The sequence below is a fragment of the Miscanthus floridulus genome, chromosome 16, assembly GCF_019320115.1.
Source record: "Miscanthus floridulus cultivar M001 chromosome 16, ASM1932011v1, whole genome shotgun sequence".
Classification (NCBI taxonomy): Eukaryota; Viridiplantae; Streptophyta; class Magnoliopsida; order Poales; family Poaceae; genus Miscanthus; species Miscanthus floridulus.
Genome location: NC_089595.1, coordinates 76558976 through 76579814, shown reverse-complemented (window position 1 = coordinate 76579814; position 20839 = coordinate 76558976). Strand labels below are relative to the sequence as shown.

General features: G+C 46.3%; 1 protein-coding gene across 1 annotated transcript; it reads left to right on the top strand.

Annotated features, from left to right (window-relative positions):
* Positions 1-9773: 9773 nt before the first annotated feature.
* Positions 9774-14847, top strand: LOC136511889 (uncharacterized). The gene is made up of 3 exons (XM_066505908.1): positions 9774-9994; positions 11199-13101; positions 14532-14847. Exon 2 carries the CDS (start codon positions 11228-11230, stop codon positions 13082-13084), a length of 1857 nt encoding a protein of 618 aa, XP_066362005.1. The 5' UTR covers positions 9774-9994; positions 11199-11227; the 3' UTR covers positions 13085-13101; positions 14532-14847.
* The last annotated feature ends 5992 nt before the right edge of the window (positions 14848-20839 follow it).

Here is a 20839-nt window from a genome sequence, read left to right as displayed (position 1 = left end):
AGGGGCGAATGTGCTCTCCAGCTGCTACAACTATAGAGTCAATGTGGCACACCCTCTAAGATCTGAAAACTGCCCCACTGTTGAGATATGCATTGTAGAAATCCTCCTACAGTGGAGTGTAGAAGCCCTCTGAAGCTCTCTCATCCCTCCTCAGCGGAAACCATACCTCAAACTCAACAAATCTTAGCTGCTGAACCTGCTTGGCCGTGGCGGCCCTCAAGTCAAGATGTGTCACTAGAGGTGGACCCTATGGTCTGGGCGGTGGACGAGAACCCCTCCGCTATGTGTTAGCCCTCGGCGTGACTGGGACACGAGTACGACCAGAGCAGCGAAGCTGAGGCTGAGGTGCCTGCTCTGTCTCCTTGGCCTGCTAGCCCTCCTAAGTCTGCTCTGTTGGCTCTGCTGGTGGGGGCTACTGCTATTTTACCGATGTTTTGCCGAGGTATCGGAGAGTCGTCACTCTCCACTAGTCCTCGTTGGAGCACCCGCGCAAGGATGTAGCTCCCCCTTGATCCGCGCAAGGATCAAGTGCTCTCTACGGGTTGATTCTTCGACACTTCGTCGTGGTGAATTACCCACAACCGCTCACAACTTGAGTTGGGTCACCCACAAGCTCTGCCGGGTGATCACCGAACTCCCAATCACCACCAAGCCATCTAGGTGATGGCGATCATCAAGAGTAATAAGCACGAACTCTCACTTGACCACGACAAGCCTAATGAGAAGGTGGATGCACACTTTGCTACTCTTGATCTTCACTAATGAGGTCTCTCTTTAGATTCTCAAATCTCAAACACCTCACTAGGACCTTGCTCTTCTTGGCACTCTCTAAGGTGTTTCTCAGCTGTTGGAATGAGTAAAAGTACCAGCCAAGCCAGCTCTTTTTTTCTCCGTTCCCTTATCCTTAGCGCTAAAGTAAAAAGAAAATGCAAGAGAGTTTGTATTTGCAAATGAAAATGAATATGGATCTAAAAAAATTATATAATCAATCAATAAATAATAATTTGAATAATATAAAAAATATCCTTCGCCCCTTATGGTATTCGTTTATAATCTTGTTGACCCTACTCGCTTACTCCTATTTTCCTGCTTTCTTTTTCGATAGAATGAATTCTATTCTAACTTTCTTGAAAGAATGGGGTTCTCTCTGGGGGGGCTCACGAGTGGAGGTGGTATTTATAACATGGGCTAAAAAACAAATCATTATGTGCCTCTACGGGGTGACCTCATGCTTCGATCATGTTGACCGGACGCTCCGGTCAGTATACCCCGAACTCTAGTGTTTATAGTGTGACCGGACGCGTCCGGTCATGATTTTCCCTCTCTGGAACCTTACTGGAGTCGATCGGACGCTGCCTCTCAGTGTCCGATCACTTGACCTCTCAGCGTCCGGTCAAACCAGACGCAATCACCTTGGTCAAATGAACTGACCGGACCCTAAGCCAGCGTCCGGTCACACCGGAGCCAGTGTCCGGTCAGTATTTGACCCTCCATTCACTTCCAACTCTCGATCATATGTGAATGAAGTTTGCTCCATTGGATCTTAGGCAAATGTAGGAGCTACCTAGTGCTAGTTTTAACAAGTGTGCACTACACCTAACTCACTAGACTCACCTAGGTCAAGCTACCCATCCATACCCCCCTTAATAGTACGACCAAAAGAAAAACAAAGTCCTAAACTACTCTAAGTGTCTCTTCATCTCTAATCGACACTTAAAACTAGTCCATCTTTAACCTTGTCATTCATCCTTTGAAAACTAAAATGATTTCCATCGTAGAGGCATGACCACTATGATTGTCCAATCGATCTCCATTACCATGACCTAACTTAATTACCTCTATAAAACACACGTTAGTCATAGTAATCTTATATTGTCATTAATGACTGAAACCCAACTAGGGGCCTAGATGCTTTCAGACAGTAAACGCAAAGAGACAAACGGTTTATATTGGTTCGGGCCCTCGTAATCGAGTAATAGCTTTTACGTCCAGTCGACGTGTAGCCTTTTACATTGGATTGATTGGTATAATTGTATGTACAAGGGGGTGCACCGTATCTCTTTATATAAGAGAGAGGGTAAGGGCACGTATCTAGTCCTAGCGGGTTACAATAGAAAAGTCCTAGTCCTATTACAGAATCTAGCTTTCTTAGTAAGCTGACTAAGTTGATCTTGAATAACTTGAACTCCATGTCACCTTGTCTCATGTTCTTCAACAGATCATGGGACAACCCAGGGTCCTTCTAAGTAGTAACCCCTATGGGAAACCCCTAGGACCCTGGTCCGTCAAGCCCCCGAGTGTGTCATAGTTGAACTTGTAAGCCTTCTTATTCCTTCAGGTCTTACCGAGTAGGAACAAGTGTTGACCAAGTGCTTTCATGAGTGAAGCCATGAGGTGCTCTTAAAGTCTTCAAGTGGTGCGCTTTTTAGAAAAGTGCATTCACTGAGTGTAACCCCCCGAGCCTCTTGATGTTTGTAACAAAGAGTTAGAGGGTCTAAAAGAAAAAAAACATCCATAGAGGATATGTACCCTATAGCCCCCGAGCCTGTGACCGAGTACTTGTACTCGAGACAAGGATCCTAAAAGAATATACTCGAGGATACGAGCGTAAGCAATTATTGTTGCCATGTCTGCTTGTGATAAAAGCATGTAAGACTTGTCAAAGCCACATGTAAGGCACTTACGACATATGGGATATCCAAGCGAAAATGCCATCAAAGATGTCTCCCATTGCACTATTGCTTCACATGTGCTGAAGTAAGGCTTTCTACGCACTAAAAAAGGTGTAGTGAGACATATTGTACCCCTATAATGCGACATGTGAGTCTTTACATGAGTCAGGAACTTGTCTGCTCTCTCTCTCTCGTGAGCTTAGTCCATGTACACCACCGTGGAGCCTATAAAAACCCTCCTGGTGAGCACCTGAACCTCAGTTATAGAAGAAGCAAAGTAGCTCAGAGTTTGTAGCTTGTAAATATGGTGGTGAGTTAAGTAGACCAGCCCCCGGGAGTACTCTGCTTGCATAGCCAAGAGTTGTAGTGACTAGAAGAATTCTTGTGATAGGGTTTAGAAGTAGGTTAAACCCGTAGTTGTGCATAGTAGAGTAGCCTTGAAGAATCCTTATGACAGCTGGTAGAGTGGCTTATCCAGTAGTCCCATGTCAATTCTTTGAGCATGCCTGTCGATGTCTATCCATGAAGGGTCGAACTCTAACCTGAATGTGTACATAGGGCGCTGGCTAGGTGGCAAGATGTGCGTAGAGCTCATCTTGCATATTAGCCGGTAGGCTACCTCCTGCGGTAGCTATGCTCTCAAGGGTAGTCAACTAACAAATGTTCATAGTCCGACTGACTACCCAAAGTTCTAGGCTAGGACACATTGCACTTATGTTATCTACTTGGATGCACTACTCTTCCCCTCTTGCATCCAGGTGCATCGGGTACAAAAGTACCTACTGAGAAGCACTTAGAGTATGAGTACTCTGTCATGGCCGAGTAGACTTGTGTACTTTGTAATTTGCTGAGAAAATTTCTATCCAATATTTGTATTCTTGAATGAAAAATTCTTCAAAAAATCAACACTGTCATGAATCTGTAATGTTCTATAATATGAATGCTATTAAAAAGTGTAGCTGTTATACCAAAACGGTGACCCAAATAGTTGGTGTGAAACCGCGTGGTGTGGAGGATAAAGGGTCATGTGGGCTATAGCAGTAGCATTGTAACAGCGCAGTTGTTGAGTCCATACTGTGGCGACGGAGAAGTTAAAGGGTTGCAATTGTAGCTATAAATTATCCCCCACAGTAACTGAGGGTTTGCACCCCTTTCACTCACATGGCCGCTACTAGTGCTCTTGCCTCTTCACAAACCCTAGCCGCCGCTAGGTGAATGCGAGTGAAAAAATTCATGAATTTCCCATCAATGGCAAAATCAAAGAGGGCCACCGCCGCCAATCCTTCGCCATAGGGAAGCAAGAAGCAATCAATCGTCGTGGATCCATACGACATTGAGATACAAATCTAGGAGGAGTTGACCATGAAGGAAGACGCCCTAAAGAAGTTGCATAAAGATGGATCGCTGCCGGAGAAACATCTCGGTAAGTGAAAAGCCCCCGGTAACCATCGTGTCCCGGTTCTTGAGGAGGGCGAGATAGTGTCATTCATCCCCTTTGTAGAGAAAGGATTAGGGTTACCCGCCTCTGACTTTTTTTCTTGGATTGTTGTATTACTACTGCATCCGTATGAATCATCTTAATCCGAACTCTATTCTCCAGCTTTCAATTTTTATTCATCTTTGTGAAGCTTTCCTTGGAATCCCCCCTCTATTCATTTGTTCTGCTACTTCTTCAAGATAAAACCTCATCCTGATGCCGCTAACCTAGATGTGATTGGTGGGGCTGGGTTCCAATTTAGGATAGGGCGAAAGACGGAGTACTTGAGCTATACTCTGAAGGATTTCAACAAGAATTGGAAGAGTAAGTGGTTCTACTCTGGCAATGTATTGCCATCCATGGAGACCCACTCTGCAGATGCCCCTAGGGTGAATTCCCATTGGGAGCAGGAAAATTTGGTTGTGGCAGAGTATGACGCCATCCACCCCCATATTGCACAAATCGCCATACTGCGCCATAGGGGTCTGACTGGAGAAGGTGTCGCCGCTAGCTAGGTAGGGCACCGCATCTAGTCCCTCCAATAAAGAATCAATTATGGGTTCGAGTACTCTAGACCGAAGGACCCGACTAGAGTAACGAAGGAAGGGTTGTCAAATACCGAGTTGCTGAACCGACTTCAACACATGTTTGCACATTTGTAAGTTGCCTGGCTACCATGTGAATAACCCACCACCAAATGTAAGTTGCCTGGCTGCCAGATGTGTGACTTTGGTTAAATGAGGCCTAAACTGACATAACTTGTATCTGGCTGCAGCATCTTGGAGGCGCGTCATCTTCAACTCCTATCAATGTAAGAAGCTTTCATAGACTATCATTGGCTTCTTCTATGGCAGCCGGTGGAAGGGTAATCGCTACTTCACGAACATCACCGGTGAACGGCCCTCCTTGTCCTTCTTGCCCTTTCCCCTTAAAAAAGTCCTAGTCTCAGATTGTTGCAGTGGCCTCGTCCTTTGTTGGTGAGCTGGACCTGATGGATTACGTCGTTACGTTGTCTGTAATCCGGTAACCCACAAATGGCATGTACTGCCGCATAGTATCCGTTCTATTGGTTAGGCTCGTTTAGGTTTTGACCCAACATCCTCGCACTTCCATATGATTGAATTTGTTGAGATGGAGGGTGCGTGCATAGGTGTGGAGAACTACTCATCTAAAACTACAGCATGGATCTTTAAAGAATCTGAATGGGGTGAGGGTAGTACTATTCTACATTCAAAATCGAGAAGTGTTTTTCTTAATGGTTTTATGCACATGCTTGAGTACTCTGCGATAGTTACTGTGGATATAGAGGGAAAGACACGGAGGACAATTCATAAACCAGGTGGTGCTAAAATGTCCATTCATCAAGCTCAGGGTCACCTATGTGTGTGTTGTGCTAATTTTTGCAATAGGTCTTGGCCTTTAGTGTGGATACTTGAATACTATGGTACTGATAACTAGAGTTTGAAGCATGTTGTGGACACGAAGGAACTATTTGGATGTATGAATATTAAAGTTGGTTCTGAGCTTTATGATGAGGAGTATAGAGTGATTATAGTTCACCCAGAATAAAATTTCATTTTCCTTGTTAGGAAGGATAGAACATTGATTGCATATGACATGGACCACAGAAAGGTTCATGTCATTCATGTCCGTGTCATCCACTTTTGTAGATCAAGGGGGCGTTTCCATATGAATAGGCCTTATTATCTTCCTTATGTTTCCTTGTTCATGGAGTCATTAGCAGAGCAGTAAAGGTGCATTTCCTATATTTTGTCGTAACGATAGTCTCTGTTCAGGTAGGAAGTTGTTTTTATTCTATATATGCATAGGTCAATTTTGGCTTCTTAACTAAAAGAATTATATGTTCAATATTATTAATTCTGCTGCTTTGTTCAAGTTGTGGATCAGAGATGAATAAGTGGGGTTTCATGGTGCATTGGCTACCAATCCGAAGGATGCACTAATTATATTCATTTTGCCTTGCAAGCAAGAGTGCCACATAGAAGGAGCACAACTACGTCGTTTCGTTATGTAAGTCTGTATACATCAGTATGTTTAGTATGCTCTATGCACAACTTGTGTTAGGACATCAGTTGAGAAAGATGTTATGGTAGCGTCCATTGTTGTTGTAAAAAGTACTCTTGTTTGTGAACATGATTTATGGATGTAATGATTATATATCTATATGTTTTGTGTTCATGAAGCTATTAAGGACCTAGCTAAATTAGTAACTATTGTGAAACCGGATGAAATTCTGTCACCGTCGCTATACGTATGATGCGGCAGGGATCAAAAGTATATCACTGCCGAATCCTTTAGTAAACTGACACCGACTAAATGATCATCAAAGGCTGATCGTGGTGCAAGACGACGTTGACCATGACTTTTGTACTAGCGGCGACGGTGGTGTTAACCTCTACACGGGCATCTCAGCTGTCGAACCGACAGTGAACTCGCACCGCTGACAGTCGGGTCGAAGTACAAGGCGACGGTGCTAATGACCACTACACAGGCGGTTGATGTGCCCACATGACAGGTTTGATAGCCTCGACACAGTCGGATCATTTACCAATACAGCGGTGTTAGTGTACATCCACAGCCGGATCGTGCTCCAATGCAACTAAAGTAAGGACCTAATCACGGATGGATCATAAGCCAATCGATGGTGTTAGTGTACACCGAAGTCGGTCCCAGATGTCGATGGTGAAGGCTATGACCATCACTCAGCCTATTCGGTTGGCTGGTTCGTATCGTTGTTGGTTCATGAAGAAGTACTACTAGCTAGTTTGTGTGAGAGAAAAATACTGTTCCGGCTGGAAATTTACAATCGTTTACGACAAGTCACAGCCAAACGAACAGGTTGACTGTCGTCAATTTACTACCGATGCCGAAATTGAACTGTGATTTGGGTTACGACGCAACTGTGAAAGGTGCGAGTGTAGTAGTATTACTTACTTGTTGTAGAGGTAGTTTGAGTAGTATAGCTCTCTTGCTAGTTAGTTGAGTAGCTTGTTTAGCCTCTTGTTTAGTTGTTAGTTAGCTCAACTAGAGTAAGAGTAGTGACATAGCCTTTGTGTGTACCTAGAGATTTTAGAGAACTAGAATTATGGTTTAGGTGGCTTGCAACCCTTGTAGAGCTAGAGCAAAATTGTATTTCACCATTTAGGTTACTAACACTTTGCTCTATTGAATTTGTAGAGATTTTTTATAGGCTATTCACTCCTTTTCTAGTCATTTAGGACCTTAGTTGCTCTCTTGCTTAGCTAGCTCCACTTTTGTAGAACTAGAGACTTAGCCTTGTGTGTGACTTAGAGATATTAATTGACTAGAATTATGGTGTAGGTGGCTTGCTACCTTTGTAGAGCTAGAGCAAATTTGTATTTCGTCATTTAATGTACTAACTATTTGCTCTTATAAATTTATAGAGAATTTTTATAGACTATTCACCTCCTCTAGCCATTTAAAACCTTTCACTACTCATGTTCCTCGTCACTCCTCATGTTGTGAATATTCACGCAAGCACCAAAGTGTAGATTTAACTCAATTTTATATATTTTTTTATGTCTGGAAAAGTACATAATTTCAGGGGATATTTGTAGTGGAGGGAGTCTTCGATTATTCCTATTCCTATACAATTCCCCTGTTACCCATGGCTCTGACATTACATTTACAACAAGCTATCGTTTCCATTAAGGGCAATACTATCTTTAGCTCACCGGCAGTACACTCCTACATGAATCCTTTGGCTTTGACAGATGAGATGAATCTTTGCACTAGGAGTCAGCGTGAACCAGATTCATGTTGACTTTGCCTTGGTCTGACATCATCTTCGCTACATCCCGAAGTGAGCCACCCGTCTTCGGTGTTGCGTTGTTAGCTTTTGTCTTCGCTTATCCGTCTTTAGCTTCACGTATTGGTCTTCGCTGTTATTAGACGAAGGTTCTTTTATATCAGTTTTTTCTACGAAGGTGGCCCTGAAAGCAAAAACAATTGTGTTTTTGACATTGCATTAGTCAAAATTTGTTAAGTGTCCTCAGGGACTGCGTTATTCAAGGCTGAACCCCTAGCACCTCTCCTCTCTACTCTTTTTTCCTTTTTTTTAATTAAAATGACTTTTTCACTAACTTGCAAACCTTATATAGAGGGAGGGAGAGGAGGGGGTGTGGAGGATAGAGATGTCACCGGGGAATTCCTCGTCCGGGGTTAGGTCCCCATCCGGCCATCCCCATCTCTGCAGGGAGAATTTTCTCTATCCCCGTCCCTACGAATATCGTCGGTGGTATCTTCACCATCCCCATCCCCGTCAGGGAATTAATCCCCGCTGGGATTCCCAATCCTTGCTTAAGCTTATCAATTCTCACAAAATTCAATTATAGATTAACAACAAGCACCTTAAAAAAATCTATCAACTTATCCTTAAAAGATATCAAATAATCAATAGACCTCCATATGTCCAGTACACTATATCTATATGAAAACAATAGATTGGTGTAAGATTGCTACAAGAAATAGCTTCACGGAGGGGACAGGGATGGGGGATACTTTCCCATCCCCGTGAAATCAAACGAGGAGAGCCCCCCCTCCCCCCCCCCCCCTCATTTTCATCTCCCATGGGGATTTTTTTTCCGTTCTAATAGGGAAATTTCCCATGGAGAATCAGGGATCGAATCTCCATTGCCATCTCTAGTGGGGGAGCTTACCACTGTCGGAAGATGATATGGCCCTCAGATCGACGCCGATAGCCTTTTAAGGGAGATGCAAAGACTTTTTTTTTGTCCCACCTTAACTCTGGATGAGATGATGGTTAGTGTGCTTCGAGGCCATTGGCCGCATTAACTGCATACCACTGAGTGATATAGCGGTAAGGAAACCGTTGACCGGTTTAGAGCAACCCCAAAAGTCCCCTATAATATCCTTCGTTACAGATAGAAATAAAAATTTTGGTGAAAAAATACCCTACAAAAACCTTTTTAAATTAGATGTCCAATTATTGTCTTTCTCTAAATTAATTAGACCTCCAATTATTATCATTCTCTATTTTGAATTTCTCGCTAGCCGAAGATACTTTTTTTAACGAACCGGCATGGGACAGTGCCAGTTTCTATTAATAAAGAAGATGATAGTTACAGTCCCTAAGGACAAGAAACGATTGAAAAAAAACAAGAAAATGGTGCAACGAAGGTACAACTATCCATGAGAAAGGCAGCCGCTAGCCGAAGACGGAGAGTGAGATTGGCTATAGAGCATACACAAGATATATATAAAAGAATTGGAGGGTGAAAAGATACCGAGAGTGATTTTTATGTAAATGACTCCTTAAATAATAATTTAAAGGTGAATTTAAAAAAGGCTTTAGTAGATGAACTTAGCGGTTTAAAAATAACGTCAGCATCCATGGCGCCATAAGCCAAGATTTACGAAATTATAGAAAAAATATACAAAAGTGAAAAAAAAAGTTCGAGGATCTAGCGCTCGCGGGCGCGCCCCCACCCGATCCACGCACGCGCAGGAACGCACGCGCCGTCCCACCCCTACCACACGCGGAACGCAATAGACCAGCGCGGCACGGCAACCCAGGAGGCCAACGCCAACCCGAAACCCACCCGCGCTGCGCGCGGCCTCCTTTCCGTCCCGTCTCTGGTCTCTCGCTCACCCGCCCGCCCGCTGTCTCGCTCGCCTCGTCCCGTCTCGCTTCGTCTCCATTTCCTCCCCACCCGGCCACCACACCCGCGTCAACCAACCAAACCCTAGAAGGCTCTCGCCCGCCGTCCCCAATCCCTCGCCGCCCCCCGATCCCCTAAGCCCGCCCGCAGGCCAAAACCCTACGCCTCTCCCTCGGCGCCGGGTAAGCTCCTCGTCTCCCCGCCCCTTCCGCTCTCTGTTTCTCCTCCCCTCCCTCTCTGATCCCACGCTGGTTTGGTTCGATTCGATTCGGGCGTGGAGTTCGGTGCCCCATGGTTTGATCCGCTGACGCGCGGGAATGCCAACGCTCGCTGGAGCGTGCGCGGGAGCCGCGCGCCCGTGGAATTCCGACGGGGAACGGCCGCTCGGGCTGCAGGGGATCGCGTGATTGCGCGGCGTGGGTGGCCGTGGCGGGCGTATCATGCGCGCATGGGCATGGAACGTCGATTTTTTCGGGGAATTCGATTGGGGCGCTGGTGGTGACGTGCGGGGATTTGCAGGGGTCTTCTCGGTGTCAGGGTGCTGGTGAAGCTATGGGTGACTATGCTGTAGTGTTTCGTGAAAAGAGAATTTTTGGTTTCTTATCTACCGACTGATGATTAGGTCTCTGAATTCAAGGGATTTGGAATGCAAACACAGTTTTTCTGGAAGCTAATAGATGCAAAACGCACATTCAGTCAAAATTCTGGTTATAGTAGGTGTAAGTTGGTCTTTCAAAAAAAAAAATAGTTGTAAGATTCCTGTTTTGATTCAATAATCCGATGGCAAAGGGAAAATAAGCGAATATACTCGGAGCTAATCCCATGGGTTAGAATTCTCTGATTCTGTAACGATTTAGTAATCTCTTGCTTTAGTTCTGTTGTTATGTGTGTAAGATTGTGTTCTGTTGCTTGATTATAGGACATGGGAGATCGAAGCAAGCACAATTTCTTTGCTGCAGAAAAAACAACTAAAATGAAACATCATTAGTGGACGGAGGTTGCATTTCAAATGAAAGTGGAGCGAAAATGTCTCTTATTTAGGTTTTTTTTGGCATGGGAGACCTGCAGTAGTTGTTGTGTAGCGATCAACATGGCATTCATTTGTTATCAGGATGTCAGGCTTTTTTTTTGCTGTTAGTTTAGCTGTAATATGGATCATGTTGCATGGTGTGTTTCCTTAAAACAGCTGTTTGAGTTGACCTAGCTGTTTGGCATTCTTATGTTTGGTTAGATATGTACTCTACATTTGTAGTTATTTTTTATTTGAATATTGGTATTCTGTATTTCTTATGATTGAAATTGCCTCATTGGCCAAGAAGAAAATCAGTACTTTACACATGTTAGCTTAGAGTGCTAACCTTTTTTCTTTTACAAATTTCATCTCAGGTGTAGGCAGTGTAATCACTTTGTCAGAAATGCCTTCTGCATCCAAGTCCAAGTCAAAAGACAGATCAGCTGCAAAAGTTGCAAAAGAGCAACCCAAGGTTGCTGCAAAGCCAATGGGAAATGGTACGCTTGCAAGTTCTTATAACAACCTCTCTGGAAAGTTCCATGTTCTGGAACCATCAGCCTCTTTGTTGGGTAGCCAAGGCATCGATAAATTCAGGAATACAGATGAAATAGATGAGCATTCTCGCAGCTCCCATGGTACAGGAGATTTCGATTGTGCCTCCAACAATGGTAGCTGCTCTGGTGAGTCAGAAGATCCAAAGGAAAAACCAACCAGTACCGCGTCTTGGGTAGACTCTGTTCCTGGATGTGATATTGATAAACGCGAGAAGATCAGACAGAAAAATGAGAAGAAGCATCAAAGGCAGAAGGAGAGGCGAGCCCAAGAATTGCACGAGCGTTGTAAGGGATACCTTATGTCCAGAAAATTGGAGGCACTTGCACAGAAGCTTGTTGCGATGGGTTTCTCAGCAGATCAAGCAACGATGGCCCTTATACAGAATGAGGGTTGCGTTGAGGAGTCTGTTTCCTGGCTCTGCAACTTTGATGGCAATGAGGAAGCTAAGCAACAACTTGCAGCTGATCAACAGTCTGGAGCTAACTTGAAGATTGATATAGCCGATGAGCTTTCAAAGATTGTGAGCTTGGAGGCAAAATATAAGTGTACAAAGCAAGAAGTTGAAAGAGCAGTTGTTTCCTGTGAAGGTGATCTAGAAAGGGCTGAGGAGGTCTTGAAGACACATAAGCAAGAATCAACTGCAGTCCCACCAAAGCCTGAGGGATCTGGTGATTCAAGTGGCTTGCCTAACAAGCAGCAAGTTGTACTTGCACAGAACCCTGCAAGGCCTCAAACAAATGGATTTTCATCAGTAGGATCTCAGCAGATGAGAAGAGAGGAGAAGGACATAAACTATAAGCTTTTGATGAATGGTAGTGGTCCAAAGGAACCTCCAATTAAAGGTTTTCAGCCACTGGTAACACCAATTAAGCCAGATTTGGGCCGTCAGCAATTTGTTCAACCTGAGAAGAGACGTCTCAATCCCAACTCGATTCCGTCAGTTCCTTATGTGGCATCGTCTCCTTTGCCTGTTGCAGTGCCACAACTGAAGTCAGACATGCGGTATGTGGCAGGAACCAATGAGGTGAAAAGTTCAATGCCCAATGGAAGCTTGCGAGAGTCAGTAATTGTAATGCAGCGTCCTCAATCTGCAGGTACCAAGCAGAGCCTACCATCCACTAGCCATAGTATGTTTGCGGCAGAACAATCTGCAAGGGATTGGTTCTTAAATGGCACATCAGGCGTGGATATGATGTTGAATGGGGGCTTAGGTCATGGACTAAGGAATATGAGTTTGGACAGTGTTAGTTCTGCCAGGTCGTTTGGACATGCAAATCATCAACAAAGTTTTGTTTCTAATCCTATAGAGCTGGCTGCGAATGGTTGGGGTGGCACCTGGAGTTCTGGAGGTACATCATCTTCCCGTTCTGTGGCGTCATCACTCGGGGCATTTAGAGGGTGGAATTCATCTGAGTCGTCCTCTGCATTGCCTCATTCTGATTGGAGAACCAATGGGCCAGCACCTTATGACTACACCTCAGTAGACTGGAGCATCGACACAACGTTATTGAACCCAGCAGCAAAGAGCGAGCGGCTGTCGGACACATGGTCAACCATGTTCATGGGTGGCAGATCAACAAGGACACCTGGGAACCTCAGTGGTGCAGGCATCGCTGGGTTGCATGACAGTAACCATCCAATGGATCCTGCTTCATCACATCGTCCATATGAGTGGCCTACTTTCTGCAGGGGAGGATCTTCCTAGTTTCCCCTACCCTGTAGGTAAGAGGCCATTGAATAAAAAAAAAAGTAAAAGCTGTCATTTGTTTCTTTTCTTGTTTTGGTCTCACTTGCAGTTGGTTGAAAAAGTTTTACTTGTGTATCGAACTGAGCTTGTGTACCTTGACTGTTGGCCGAGATTAGTCATCTTTCTGTGAAATCGTTGTGCATGAAAAATGAAGGGAGATAATTGAATCTATCTTGGCTGAAATGCAGGTGTTTCTTATATTTTTCTTGCTATAATAGTAACTTAGTAACTCTTTGTCACAGTTCGGCTTGGCTGCCATGCGTATTCTTGCTGTGAGTACAGTGTTTTTACTGTGGTCCTTCTGAAGAAGGCACACATGTTTTTCTTTGCTTTTCTTTTTTAGGTTAAAAGAATATATCATGTTTTATGTTCACGTTGTGTAAACTGTGTTTTATCCAGAAAATGCAGGAGTTTCCTATATGTTAGCACTGTGTATTTCCAGTGATTTATGCACATGAGATCAATTGTGATTCCAAACCATTTGAAGTTCCTTTTCTTCTTCCTTGTATATTCAGTGAACATTGAATCAAGTTTTCTCAGTCCGTTGGGTTGGCCAATTTTCTCGTGATGACTGATGAGAGCAGTGTTTGAAACTAGGTAGCATAAAATGGCATGTTCATTTAGACTGCGAAGACCCCAAACATATCATATTGACTAGGATTCTATTTTGACCCTCAGGGGTTCTTGGTACAATTTGCATACCAGTGTATATGGTGTTTGTACCGCAACTTACATATTTGTCTTACAATTGAAGTGGTGCTTTCATGCTGACTAAAGTAGTAGTAGTTAGTGTCTTTTACTGTTTCGAATTTGTCATCTTTATGCATACCTGCTTGTTCCAATTTGTGCATGTGCAGTATTGACGAATGCTGCTGACTTATATATATATATATATATATATATATATATATATATTATCGATCGTGCTTGCTTGTCTTTCTGAGTTGCATCCATAACGATTTGGCTTGAGTGGTGGTGCTAAAGTCTCCATGGGATGGGCTTGAGGTACCCTATTGTTTATTGGCTCGTTTGTTTGTTTTTGTTCCACCTTGTGCTGTGATACATGATACATGTCTTATTTTCTTCAAGATGTCTGACCTAAGCTCCTGAAGGGTGCATTCAGTTTTGTGCAAAGCCTCATTGGGTTTCTAGCCGGCATTTTTTTTTCATGAGATTCTTCATATTTTTTTCATTTAGATTAAAGTTTGTGCCGCTATTTTGAAATATGCATGCCGTGCCCTTGATTGCAACCGTCAAGCTGAGTTTCTGTTGTAGTGATTTTGGTTTGACGCTGAAATATGATGTGTTGGAGGTTGGAGAAAGAAGGGAAAATAAAGAACGGCGGGCCCGTTTGGTTGGCAGAATTTTGGCTGAAACTGACTGAAAAACATTGTTCTTGTTTCAGCTGAAAAAAGAAGTTGAACAAGCCGAATATGGGGTAAGCCGAACGGGGCTGAATGTGCTCGAGGTTTTTAGGCTGTAGGTGTATCAACGGATGTTGCTACTTCCAGCAGGGTTTCATATTTCATTACAAGATCAGGATTGAAGTTTGTGTTTGGTCCTCGATAGCCGCTGATGTGTGCGAAATCAGGGCTATTTTGTTGAGGTTTTTATATGTGTGTTGTTATAAAAGTTAGTAATTACATATAAGTCACTAAAAAAGTTGTTACTGCTCTGAACTCTTTTGTCCTTTATGCTACTTCCATCAGATTTAGTCCTAATGGTGTCAAATCGTGGGTGTAAAAAGTCAAAAATATCATCAGGTCTGAATACACATTAATTTTTTTTAGCATGTTAATGACCTCAAATGAAAAAACTTAAAACTAGAAAGTTGTAGAACTCGATAATATCTACAATTTTTGTAAAAAAATTATCTTTCATTTAATTCTGTAAAAAAAAAAAATGATTTGATACGATTAATATGTCTTAGAAAAATCATATTTTTATACAAAATTAAATGAAAATAATTTTTATATAAATATTGTAGATTTCGATGAGATTTATAACTTTCTAGTTTTGAGTTTTTTCATTTGAGATCGTTAAGATGCTAAAAAAATTTACATATTTAAATCTAAGGGTATTTTTGACTTTTTACACCCGTAATTTGACACTGTTAGTGCTAAATCTGATGAAAGTGACGTGTAGGGTGACACCTGTGAGAACTTAATTTTTTTAATGACTTATACTTAATTACCGACTTTTATAATGACGTACAGATAAAAGCCTCTATTTTGTTTGGCTTGCACACGTATCTGTATCGAGTGCGGTGGACAAAGCAGGTGCGGCCTCGACGCCTATACCAATTACCTTTTCCACGTCGCCGTCCGACGTCGTGCATCGATTCGGAGTACGAGCCGGACGCGATTTCGACGCGGCGCGGCAGTGCGAGGCCCTGTGCATGTCGATGTCCCCCGTTGAGATTGTATATTCGACGAGTCTGATCAAGTTATTCGCCTGCTGCTTGGTCAATGTCAACCTGTTCACATCAACGCAGATACGCAAATACTACTAGGGCTTTGTTTAGAGTGAGATTAAGAATCAATATTTGGCATTGTAGCACTTTCGTTTATATTTGATAATTATTGTCCAATTATAGTCTAACTAGGCTTAAAAGATTCGTCTCGTAATTTATAATCAAGCTGTGTAATTAGTTATTTTTTTATCTATATTTAATACTCCATGCATGTGTCAAAGATTTGATATGATGGAGAGAGAGCGAAAAAACTTACAATCTAAATGAGGCCTAGACGGTAGAGTTTCCTCCGGTGACGAAAATGTGCCCAGAGCATTGCAGTTGGCCGCGGCACGGCTCCCGGCTCCCGGCATCGGCAGTGGCACGAACAGGAAGCTCACCGCGTACGCCCTTTCTTTTTCCCCCTTCGTTCAGAACACGAGTTACACGACGCAGCCGGGCATATACCTTCTGAGCGAACGATCGTGTACTTTCAAAGATCCATTTTTTCACAAGTGGACGGACGCACGGTCGTGTGTCTGTGGGTGCTCGATCAGCGGTCGCTGGTGAAAGCCTAGCTAGCTGCGAGCTACGAGCATTTTGAGGGAGGCGCCCGTGGCGTGAACGAAAAGAGCAGAGCACGTACACCTAACCTACCGATTCTGGTACTCGGTACGCTTGCTGATTGGGGGCACAGATGCTCCACTGACTGACGGTGAAATCTAAGCCCAGCCAGGAGATCCAAAACCTCAGAAATGTTCTGCACACGACACTTCGATAGAGTTCGTTTCGTAGTGCCACCACCGCTGCTCGCGACAAGGACCTGGCTGTTGATCCGAACGCGTTGGTATCGTCGGCCACGGTCCACGCGACCAATCATCGCCGCAGCAATGCGCACAGCGCGCGAATGACGCGCACTAGCTACCACCACGCGCTCGACCGGCCGGCCGGCCGTCCCGTCCCGTCGCACTCGCGCGGCAGTGCGCGCGGGCCGGCGACCTGCAGTGCGCCGAAGTGGCGCGGCACGACGGACGACGATCCACCGTCCGGGGCGGGGGTGGGGGGGGGGGTGTGGGGGGGGGGGGGGGGGGGGGGGGGGGTGCACCGGCCGATCCCGCCGCGACACCTGCGCGCGCCTCTCGGGCTGTGTGACTAGTGACAGTAGTGACGGCGACAGGCACCCGGTGACCCGCCGCCCACGCTGCCACGCGGCGACATCTATCGCCGTGGTTGCCGCCGCACGCGTCCTCTCGAACGGCGCTCGCCGTCCGCCCGGCCGGTGCGGATGAACAGCCGGGCCGCCGGGCGCTGCCCTGGAGCGCACGGACCTTCGCTCTGGCCGGGTTCAGCTTCCTGTCACGTCGACGGCATAGTTGCAAATGAACGCATCTACGTTGAATCGGTTGCTACTTGGTAGTCATCCGATACGGGCTTTGACACACCCTAATCGATAGAACCACCACAATGTAAGGCCTCCGTGGGATTGAGGGATTCCAATCCTTGGTAATTATGACTATAAACAGTCCTTTAAAATAAACAAATCAAAATGTCAAAACTTCTAAGGATAGCATTCCTCACGAAAACATGCAGGATCAAACCTCAATGATTTTGATAAGTCCAACGCGTCTTCTCTGTCCCCCTCAAGTCCTTCTATTTATTTTATTCTCCCAAAATTCTTATGTTTTTTTTACCTATGGACCAATTCAAACCCGGGTTGGAGCAGAAAAAAAAAACATGAGAGGGGCCATAGAATATGGGAGTGTTCGTTGCGGGCTGCAGCAACTTTTGAACTGCATATACTGTGCAAATACTTTAGAAGAAACTCGTTCCAGCTGCAGCCGCTGTGGCTTCTAGCTGCAGCGACCAGGGTTTATTTAATTAGACTATGGGAGTGTTCGTTGTCGGCTGCAGCAACTTTTGAACTACATATATTGTGCAAATACTGTAAAAGAAACTTGTTACAACAAAATTTCTTGGTGAATATATAATGAAATTTTGTGTGCATAAAAGAGATTCACCAAGTATAGTGCCGGGTATCGATATTAGGGATACCCAAAGCAAGAAAGTTAGCGTCCACACTGACTTCCCCGGATGGAGCAAGACGTATTAAAAGGTCTCGCCCGACCTTGAAGCCGTGGGCTTCGTCTCGCCCGACCTTGAGGCCGCGGGCTCCGTCTCGCCCGACCTCGAGCCCGCGGACTCCGTCTTGACCGACCCCTTGGGTGCGGGCCCCGTCTCGCCCAAGGCCGCGGGATCCGTCTCGCCCGACCCCTTGGGTGCGGGCTCCGTCTCGCCTGACCCCAAGGCCGCGGTTTTACCCTAAGGACGTGGTTTTTGTCTCATCCGACGGGGACCCATACCGTCGCCAACCACTTCAGGTCCAAGCGTATGGGCCTGGGTCAAAACTCTGACACCAGGAAAGAGACTGGCACGCCTCGATGTAACCCGTGGCTATGACGGGCCGTACCTGGGTACTCACATCAAGAACAGTGTCGGGCGTACCGGCGCTGTTCTACCTAACCCTCGTACGGACGCTGACAGGCGCGTCAGTTCACTACGATGTCCGCCGAGACGGAGTGGAACACCATGACTGGCAGATGACACCTACGCATGGCACCAGTGACGAATAGGGCCGCGACATGGAGCCATCCCTGTTGACATCTACAGCATCGTCGGGAACCGCATGAAGGAAAAGAAGGACCCGGTGACCCTGGAAGAATTCTTCCCTCTCTCTGTCTCTCTCTCGTTCTTCACCTCTTCCTCCACTGTAAGCCGCGCTTTCACTTCGCCTATAAAAGGGGAAGCATGGCGCCCCATGAAGGGGGATCAAGATCCGGACGAAATCGGAACACAAGAGCATGACACGAGCACATGGCTGAGCAGCAAGCGAGCTCTTAGCACCCGTTCACTCCTTCCATCAGAGACTTGGGATCCCCTTCCTCTCTCGCCTGTTTATAACCCCTACCGCAAACCAAATGCCGGTAACACGAGCAGCAGCGAACTAGATGTAGGGACGTTCCGCCCGAACCAGTATAAACCCTTGTGTCCTTCGAGCACACCATCCGAGCCAGACGTGTAAATATAAATTTACTCGTCGGTGGTCCGAAAACACCGACAGTTGGTGCACTAGGTAGGGGCTTTTTGCGCGTCTCGACGTCCACATCAGGCCTTAGATGGCTAGTCATGTCATCAGCTAGGTCCCGGGCGCGCACGTGCGCTTCGGGAACCTGGACTTCATCATTACGACGAAGGAAGAGTTGGCGCAGGCTCTTACCGCCGTCCAACCTCTCCACTCCGTCGGCCTCGATGCGATCGTCGAGGTGCTTGAGGAGCTGCAGCTACAAGCACCGGAGGCCCACGCCCCAGGGAGCGACCATCTCCTTGGCTTCGATTACGGGAGGCTAGAGCGCCAGCTCGGTGCCATCCTGGGACCCCGACCGTCCTAGGAGGACCTGGGCTGCCTCACCTTCTCGTCTGCCAACGTCATGATACAGCTTGCCGGAGAAGAGCCGCTCTCCCCAGAATACCTCATCCAGAGCACCCCGACAGTGCTCCCGTTTGGTCTGCGCAACGCCGCAGAGACCATTGGCCACTTTGTGGCGCAACGCATGCCTCCATCCCCTATGAATGACGAGTTCATGGGGATAACCGAATATGTCGTGGAATCTTTCAATGACCTCCTCATGGAAGAATCGGAGTCACCCTTCGACTCTGACTCTAGTAGGGGGAGCCATCACCCCTCGCGTGAATGTTTCATGGCAGGTACCCCCAAGGGATACATCGAAAGCATCCATGAGGGAGAGGCTACCCCAACAGATGACCTCGACGATGAGGTCGAGGGGGATACAGGGGCCCCACCGCGCCTGTAGGTAGATCAGTTGAGGGCTTAGCACCAATAGCTCGAAGAAGCATGACTCCAGCTTGAGCAGGAACGCGTGGAGCTTGAGTGCCATAGAGATGGTGGGCGTTTGTGCGCCGTGGCCCATGACATGAACTGGAGGGTCATCGAGGATGACGAAGCCCTCACACACTTAACCCAGGCAAGCCAGTACATCGTTGCCGCGGCGGCCTTGCTCTGAGGGCTTCTAGAGCCAGCGATGCCCGAGGATCGCTGGGTCCATCACGAGATTCGCATGCTACTCGAATGTGCGACAATGCAGTAGGCCGAGAGCTCGCTGTCCCGATGACGCGTGCTCGACGCTAGCCATCGTGCGCCCTTAGAGCAACCTGATAGGGACGTGTCAGTCTACTAGGCGTAGCAAGGGAGGAGGCTAGCTGTGGCTACCACCCTCGTCATGGCAGATTCTACGATAGTGGCAAGGACCGAAGCTTGAGCCCTGACTTGCCGAGACCTTAGGCTTTTGGCTGACGCATCCTCAACATCATCTTCCCACTGTGGTACCGACCGTCGACCAACATCCCAAAATACTCTAGAGAAATGAACCCTAGACTATGGCTCAAGGAATATTGGCTTGCTTGCCAAGCTAGTGGAGCGGATAGTGACGATTTCATTATCCGCAACCTTCCATTGTTCCTGGCCGATTTGGCACGAACATGGTTGGAACATCTTCCGCCCAACCGAATCCAATGTTGGGCAGACCTAAAAGAGATCTTTATGGGAAACTTTTAGGGCACATACGCACGTCCTAAGAGCCTATGAGATCTCAAAAACTGCCGATAGAAGTCTAGGAAAACTCTTCGTGGGTACATCCGACGCTTCTCCTGACAGTGCAACGAGCTGCCCAACATCGTTGACACTAACGTCATAGGAGCTTTCCTGTCCAGGACCACCTACAAGTCCCTAGTTCACAAGCTAGGATGTAAGGGCCTACGAACCACCAAGGAGCTCCTCGACATCGCCACCAGCCATGCCTCGCGCGAGGAGGCGATTGGGGAGATTTTCGACCACCCCAAGGGCAAGGCAAAGCGGGACGAGGACACCGACGAAGGCGCCTCCAACCGCCCCAACAAGAAGAAGAACAAGCAGCGGCACAAGGGCTTGCTCATGGCCACTACTAACCGCAAGGGGGGGGGTCGGAAGCCCACCAAGGGTACCCCAGACCACTTCGAGAAGCTACTCGAAGGGCCATGTCCGAACCATGCTTTCCCCATCGAGCACCTATACAAGGACTGCATCCTCATGAAGAGGTTCTTGTCTAGAGGCTCCAATAAGGGGGAGCATAGGAAGGAGCCCAAGCTGGCCGTAGATGACACCGAGGGGAAGGATGGTGGATTTTCGACGCTGGATGTGTCGGTGCGAA

Coding starts and splice junctions, on each gene's coding strand:
- LOC136511889 (XM_066505908.1), top strand. CDS start 11,228: ATGCCTTCTGCATCCAAGTCCAAGTCAAAAGACAGATCAGCTGCAAAA.